The 8,455-nt window shown below is 35.3% G+C and overlaps 1 protein-coding gene across 1 annotated transcript in view; it reads left to right on the plus strand.

The window, feature by feature from the left end:
- The window catches only part of LOC112517770 (scarecrow-like protein 14), a 13,823-nt gene extending 6,188 nt beyond the window's left edge, over positions 1-7,635 (plus strand). Inside the window, exon 3 of the mRNA XM_025125146.1 lies at positions 5,746-7,635. Within this exon, the coding sequence (XP_024980914.1) occupies positions 5,746-7,588 (1,843 nt within the window). The 3' untranslated portion in view covers positions 7,589-7,635. The remainder of the gene's footprint in view (positions 1-5,745) is intronic.
- Positions 7,636-8,455: the final 820 nt, after the last annotated feature.

The following is an 8,455-nucleotide window of genomic DNA, read 5'->3' on the forward strand; positions in this document are numbered from 1 at the left end:
AAATTGTTTTATATACTACTTAATGAAATTTTAATGAAACTGTTTCATGTATTTCTCTAAAATTAAAATAATGAAGATGATAATATCCATGATTAACATCCTTCACAATAAAAATGATTAATCAACCTCTCATAATTACAAAAAAATGAACAAAATGAAAAATTATGATTGATGGAATGGAGTTTTTACGGTTTTTACAAATAAAGTGGTTTTCATTTGATCGCTCCCCTATATATATATATATATATATAAACATATACAGAGGGATGATTTTTTGTTAACCAATTCATTGATGTTAACTTTACAAACCATAGTTCATCAATCAAAAACAAGATAAACTTTTGGTTGACATGGTGTTGGTATTTAGTGAGGATAAGAATGCAATTCTCTATTTGGTCTTTTTTTAATGCATATTATTAATTGTCTCTTACATTTCCTAATTATTCCATGATTGTAGCCATTATCATCATTTGGATAGATGAACATCCACATGACCAAATTAAGAATTTGGGTTGGTTTTCAGGACCATCACATGAATGCACACATGAATGAACCTTTGTTGAACATACGATGCACATATGAATGAATAATTCCATTTTGTTCATACGCAAACAACACGATGGACACATATGAGGGGTTGACTATGAATTGATTGATCAATGTTCATAAGTGAACTTGCTGAACACACGGATGTTGGACAATGTTGGAAAATGAACCGCTGGTCACATAATACAATACCAAACTTTACACAATACAAACACCAATGTTCATAAGAGTTACCTACAAAATATTATATAAATTTAAACATTGTTCACTTATGAACCATGTTGTACAATGTTCGTCAACATTTAAATGCATACATTCTGATATCAATGTCGGAAAAGATTTCAAGATTATGCAAAGTTTTCTGTTTCTTTTCATATTCATAAACTCTGTTACTCCAATCAGAAATTAATTGTTTTGTAATTAATTACAAAAAAATCTTGACTCTTTCAATTTTTCTTTAATTCACTTGTATTCATGTGTATTCTATTGCCTCCTGATGACAATGGCTACAAACATGGAATAATTAAAAAATGTAACCGATAATAAATCTTACAAAAATGCTCCTGTTCACTTGTGTTCATGTGTGTTAATACATACCATGTTTATACTTATTACAAAAATGTCATCAATCATTTTAATCGATAAAATTTAAATATTAATGGTCAAGATCGGTTCACATAACTAACACTAATAAATTGGTTAACAAAAGATTTAGCCCCTATATATATGTATATATCGGGGGTAAAAATCAAGGGAGAACTTAAAAAAAAAAAGAACCAGAGAATCATAAAAAACGATGGAAAAATATATCAAAATAGATGTTAGATTAAAGATGATAAAGTGATCATTTATTTGGTGTAGTATGTTTCGTTCTAATTTTTGTTTAAAAAAATTGGGGAATATATTTTTAAAAAAGTGGTTATAACCACCTTATTAATCATATATGTTGGATGATCTCAATCTAACAGTTTCGATGGGTTCTTCGGTTCTTTCTTTTTATAGGGTTCTCCATATAACTCATCCCTATATATAGACAAAGAATCGTGTGAGAAGGGAAGTCATAGTGAGAAACGTAAGAATAGATCTGAACTTTTGATCACTTTTAATCTCATGCCCACCCATGAATTATGTTTTAGAAGAGAATTGATCTGGTGCACCTCATTAATGTTGACATTCACTTATGATTGATTTAAGGGTGGAGATCTCTAGATAATAGAAATGATTATTTTACCCTTTGGTTTACATTAAACAACATTTGTTGATCAAAGTTAACAGATACAACCCCAATTCTCTGTAACCAAAACCAAGACACAAGATTTGTAACCAAAGCAAAAAGAAAAACAAGATAAGAATCGAGGTCGAGATATGTAACCAAACCAAAACCCAAAGGTAGTTGTAACCAAAACAAATACAACATCTGTAACCAAATCAAAACCTTTAAGTGTGTTGGGCAGAAGATGTATGTAATAAGGTGTCGACACGCTTTATTCAAAGAAAACCCTTATTATCTAAGTGCAGGACAAAAGATGTTTTTTTGTCATAAGCCTTGGACACGTTTTATGCTGGGAGAACTTTTTGTTTAGTTAGGAGAGTGTTTGGGATTGCTTATTTGAAACAACTTATACTTTTCTACAAAAACACTTTATCAACTTATTATAAGTCAGATGAGTTTAACTTTTTCAAAAACTCCTTATTACTGGTTTGACATCGATATAAGTTATTCATCCAAACACTAAAAAGTGCTTATTATCGGTGCCACACCGGAACAAGTCAATAAGTTGTTTTATAAGCAATCCCAAACACCCCCTAAGGAAGCAGAAGCGAACGCGGGTGCCAAGCAGCTCAACTCGCATCGAAACCGCCTAACTTTTCGTTCGATAGGTAGCATGCGGCCATATCCGCATGAGGGTCCGGGCACTGGCGGATCCACAACAAAGGGGTAGGGGGCACAGGCCCCCAACAAACCCCAAAGAGTAGTTTATTTATATTTTTGTTAACTTAAAATTATTAGTAGGCCTAGAACAAATAAAAGTTATATCCAATTCTAATTCTTGTCATCTCATTTTAGAACACTTACTTGAAGGAGTCATTACTTGATCAATTAAACTCTAATTCCTCTAACTTCTAAAGTGTCAACCCGTTAAAATTCATTTTATTTCTCTTGTTTTGTTTGCTATAATACTAATGAGTAAGTTATTTTTATTCAATTAAAGTGTACCTCAAAGCCGAAAACCGAATAACCAAAATCGTATTGGTTCGAAAGAGTTATTCGGTTTCAGATTTTTTTGACATCCTTAAAAGGTGCCCCCAATAATAAAAGTTTCTGGATCCACTACTGGGTCCGGGTTTCTTTCTGCGGCTCCCATGTAGACAGACCCGCATGGAAACCGCATAACATATTGTTTGCTTCTTTCTTTTCTGCGACTACTTGGCAACTACACATGTACGTACATGGAACTCGCCATACATCCATATAGGGACGAACCCTGAATTTTTTTCAAACGGTAGCACGATTTGACTATAAGAAAAAACTATAGGGATAAATTTCAAACAGTGGCACCGGTTGATTATAAGAAACAAATATACGGAATTTTTTTCAATCGGTGGCACTATTTGACTAAGAAAATGACACTAACAAGATTTGAAATTGGATCTAGAGTGGAATAAAAGTCTTGCAAACCAACTCTACTAAATAAAACTTGTTCTCATTATAGTTTCAAAATACATACGGTGGCATACAACATATTAATACGGTTGCACTTTTCAAGAACCTAAATTTTTTTACCCTTCGCCGAAGAAATAATACGGTGGCACATGCCACCGTAACCACCATGGTAGGTCCGGCCATGCATCCATACACAACCATCTTATGTTTCCTTTCCTTAATCAGCCACCAACCCACGTTTAGATTATATATATAATGTACATAATACTTAGTGAAACACCCCAAATCATCAACGGTTGATGAATTACTAGAAAATCTAAAATTAAATCAAGCCACTTAGTTCGAACAAAAGTTCAACTTAAAATCATAGCGATAAAATTTAAATCTCAAGTAAACATTAACTCCTAAAATATTATTCTAGTTCAAGACTAAAATTAACTTCAAATAACTAGAAGTCCTCAAAAGCAAGTGGTCCTCTCTTCACAAAGACTCAGATTTCCCCTAGCTAGATACTGCTGGAAGAAAAAAACAGTGTGAGTCAAATGCCCAGTACGGATTATTACAACATAAACAAAGCATAACACAATTGAAAAGATCGATTAAAGATAAGGTTCCAAAGCATCTCTAGTACAGAATTATCACCGAACTCCCGACTAATCCAATAATTTTTGGTTGAAACAACAAGGGTTAGTTTATACAAACCGAGCTTCCTACACGGAGAAAAATGGTAGCACAAGATATCCAAACAGATCATAATACACATGATTCACGACTCCAAATGTATCCAAAATCAGTGGCATATACGGCACTACATTGCATACCGATGACAAAGCTCTAAAAGTCCTAGGGCCGACCCATATACCTCCTGATAACCCATCGCACCATGGCCAGCTCTCATCAGAGCATAAAAAAAATCGGAAGGAGATGTCGTGAACTAATCACACTGCCACGGGTAGTGTCATGCCATTGGCGCCACAATGACATGCCTATAGTACCCCTACAGGTGGTTAACTCGGTATTCCTATTCTCCAAAAACTAAACTGACAAAAAGGTTCTATGCATGCATGGATGAATACAAAATCAACCTCAACTCCAACTATATTCATCATGCATCAAGATCTTATTACATCGGAAAATCAGAAACGCATTTCTCACGTAAAATAAGCCAACAACACAAATCGAAGTAAAAGTCTCAAATATAAGGGTTTTGAACAAAAATGAATATTATTACGAAAATATTTTGAGGATCGAAATTGCAATTATCAACCAACGAAGCAATTTAAGACAGTTGATTCACCACAAATGTCACAATATAATAATACAATCGAATAGAGTGTCGTTGAAAGAAGTACGGAAATCCGTACCTGGCAGGATATCCAACAATATAAAAGGTCACTAAAATACCCAAGATCTCCTACTCGCTTCCAACAAAGCTTAATACCCCGAGATTACACAAAACATAATTAGTACGACTTAATTGATGTAATACTAATTTCTTCTTGTCAAGTTAACTTATACCAACCTATGATTCACCAACCTTAAAAATACTTAATTTTCCCAAAACGTTATAATAACCTGTCTGCTATATTTATAAAAAAGTGATCCCCCCAATAGAGGTCGTTTGCCTTCGGTCAATTGAGAAATGATCCAACTATGAATCTCATGGAGAGTTTGATCCTACAAGATCTCGTACATTGAAACCTATTATTACGGGTTCGAATCCATTAAAAAGAATATTTTAACATTTGAAACCAAAATATAAAGTTTATTTAAAACAAATAAATAAATAAAAGATATATATTTCTTTTGAAATTATATAGGTTAAAATGCAATAAAATCATTAAATCGATATTGAGACTATTAAATTTTAATAATATAATTATCGTCAACCTTTTTATAAAATATTTTATGAAAGAAGGCCAAAACTCTTAAAACAACCGTCTTAATAACAAGATTGAAACTTAGGGATGATTGAGATTGCTTATAAATACAATTTATTGACTTATTTTGGTGTGATGTTGATAATAAACACTTTTGAGTATTTAGATAAACAATTTATACCGGTACCAAATCAATAATAATTTTTTTTAAATAAATTAAACCTTTAAGGGTTCAAATAAAAATATAAAAATCTCAATAGTTAACGAACAAAAACGAATATATACAAACATTTTGTACATCGTCCTAAAAATAGCATGGACCCACGAGGCCGAGGATTTGACACCGAACACAAAGCAGACCACCGCCTTTCTCCGGTGATGAACGGTGGTTGTTAACTGTTGCGTCACCCACGAGTATGACGGCCGGAACTAGCTCATTAACTCACATGCATCTCATGACGTCCTCCAGGCCACCACCGCCATTGATTTCTTTCATCTTCTTCCTTGTTTCCCCCAAGCACATCACCCCACTGCCGGTTTCTTAGCTAACATGATCCGCAATCTCTCTCTTGATTCAACCCATATTATAACCGATAGTTCTAGATTATGTCGGTTTCTAGTCCTATATAAACTGGTTACATGTTAATTCCATCACCACCACCGCCACCAGCCAACACCGCCACCAACGATGAACACCCTCCTCCAGCTTCAGTGCTCAACCCCAGTTAATAATATGCTGAAAACAGTTTTATCTCCCAAACACCGACGACAACTCGAAACCCCACAAACAAATCAGCTGGTGTACATCCAAAACCCGCCGGAGAAGAAAGGATGGTGTTCTTGTGGCTGCACCGAGTGCAATGACCCGACGGTTCCACACGACTACTTTGAGGCTGTTCTTGATTACATTAACGACATGCTCATGGGGGAAGAAGATGATTTGATGAACAAATCATCCATGTACCATGATTGTTCTGCTCTCCAAGCAACAGAGAAATCGTTCTACGATGTTCTTGCCCAAAAGAAACCCATCTTTCCTTCCACCATTGAAGCTTTAGATCTCAATTTCCCTTCCACCATTGGAGTTGTTTCTTCGAGGGGAAAGAAGAACCGTCAAGCGCCGGAATGTGGTGGTTACGAGCAACACCGGAGTAACAAGCACTTGGCTGGTGGTTGGCCGGAGGAAGAACAGATGGAGACGAAGGAGATTGTGACCATGATCGACAAGCTCTTGCTTTGTCCTGGTTCGAACCATGTTGGATTGCACGACGAGCTTGCTTGTTGCCCTTTTGATAGGCCGGTGAGTCCCTTAATCACCGGAAAACAGAGAAGAAAGAGGTCGGATGCCACCAAGGAGATTGTCGACTTGAAGAGTCTACTCACTCAATGTGCACAAGCCGTTTCGTCAAACAACAAACTCGGGGTCGAAAGGATTCTTAAGAAGATTAGAAACCATTCTTCTCCTCGTGGAGATTCCGAGGAGCGGTTGGCACATTACTTTGCCGACGCGCTTGACGCCCGTTATGCCGGCACTGGAATGGATCTTTACTCGAATCTAGCCTTGAGTAAGATCATGGCTTCAGATATTGTTAAAGCTTATCAGGTTTACGTCTCAACTTGTCCTTTCAAGAAAATGTCTAATATCTATGCTAATAAAATGATTGGAAACCTGGCGAGGGGTTCGCCAAGGCTTCACATCATTGATTTTGGCATTCTTTACGGATTCCAATGGCCCTGTCTCATTCAGGGCCTCTCAGCAAGGCTTGGTGGGACACCAAGGCTTAGGATTACAGGAATTGACTTTCCTCAGCCAGGTTTTCGTCCGGCTGAAAGAGTGGAAGAGACAGGACGTCGCCTGGCTGATTACTGCAAAAGATTCAACGTCCCATTTGAGTATCATGCAATAGCAAGACAATGGGACGATATTAAACTTGAGGATCTCAAAATCAATGAGGATGAGATCCTCGTGGTTAATTGCTTATACCGATTAAGGAATGTTCCAGATGAAACCGTACTTGGAGCCATCGATTGTCCACGAGAGTCGGTTCTGAAGTTGATCAAGATGATCAAGCCAAACCTATTCCTCCATGGAGTCGTGAATGGGAACTACAATGCCCCCTTCTTCCTGACGAGATTCCGTGAGGCATACTTCAACTTCTCAGTGTTATTCAACATGTTCGAGGCGGCAATGAACCGGGAAGACGAGGAGCGGTTGTTGTTTGAGAAGGAGGTGATCGGGCGCGAAGTGATCAATGTGATAGCGTGCGAAGGAACACGGCGTATTGAACGACCGGAGACGTACAAGCAGTGGCAAGCGAGGAACGAGAGGGCGGGATTCACACCGGTGCCGATGAACGGGGAGATAATGAAGGAGGTGAGGGCCAAGGTGAAAATAGGGTTTCATAGGGATTTCATGGTGGATGATGATGGTCATTGGATGGTGCAAGGGTGGAAGGGGAGGGTCATCTATGCTATTTCCTCATGGAAGATTGCATGATATTTACACTCATCTTCAAAATGATAACGAGATACATCTTAATTTTAATGTTTTTTTTATCTCGATCGATATTATAAAAAAAAAAATATTGATATTAGTACCAAAATGACTTTAAAATTTCTTTCTTTTTTGTGTATTTATATAATTCATTTTTTTTGGGTTAATAATATAATCTTTTATAAAGATAATAATTAAGTATTTTGTTAGAACTCAATAATTATCCTAATTATATTTTTAATTTTTTTATTAAAAAATAAGATGTTTATCCTCTATTTGATTATGTTTATCTGCAGTTAATTACACGAATTCAAATACGAAGCTTTAATAAGTTGTACTTATGCAAAATTTACTTGTAATCTTGATTTTTAAGTAATATGCATCAATAAACGGTACTTCATGCATAAAAAATGGTTTTTAAGAGTTTTTGTCAAATGTTTTATAATATAGTATATATATACATTAATAAATAAAAAGTGTTATCATAATTGTAAAATATTATTTCTATTTTTAATGGATATTATGCATGCATGCATAATATGATCGTTGAAGATGAATGTGACATGTTGATCAATTGGACGGTGAATAAATAAATAATTCAATACAAATATTTCAAGGTTTATCCATGAATTCCAAGAATATCTAACGAAATTCTAGTATACGCTAAAATGAAGCTCACCATCAACCCGGCTCCTACTTGGTTGAACATATTTGATCGAATCAAGATTACAAATGATTTATATTATTATTTATTATTTAGTGTCATTTATATAAAAATTAATGTTTGTGTAATTCTGCACTTTCTTAAATGTAGTATAAAATTATGTTTACGTTCTAATTGCTTTTCAAATCTTTTAATTGAATATATAA

The sequence above is a fragment of the Cynara cardunculus genome (assembly GCF_001531365.2).
Source record: "Cynara cardunculus var. scolymus isolate 2C chromosome LG 9, CcrdV1, whole genome shotgun sequence".
NCBI lineage: Eukaryota > Viridiplantae > Streptophyta > Magnoliopsida > Asterales > Asteraceae > Cynara > Cynara cardunculus.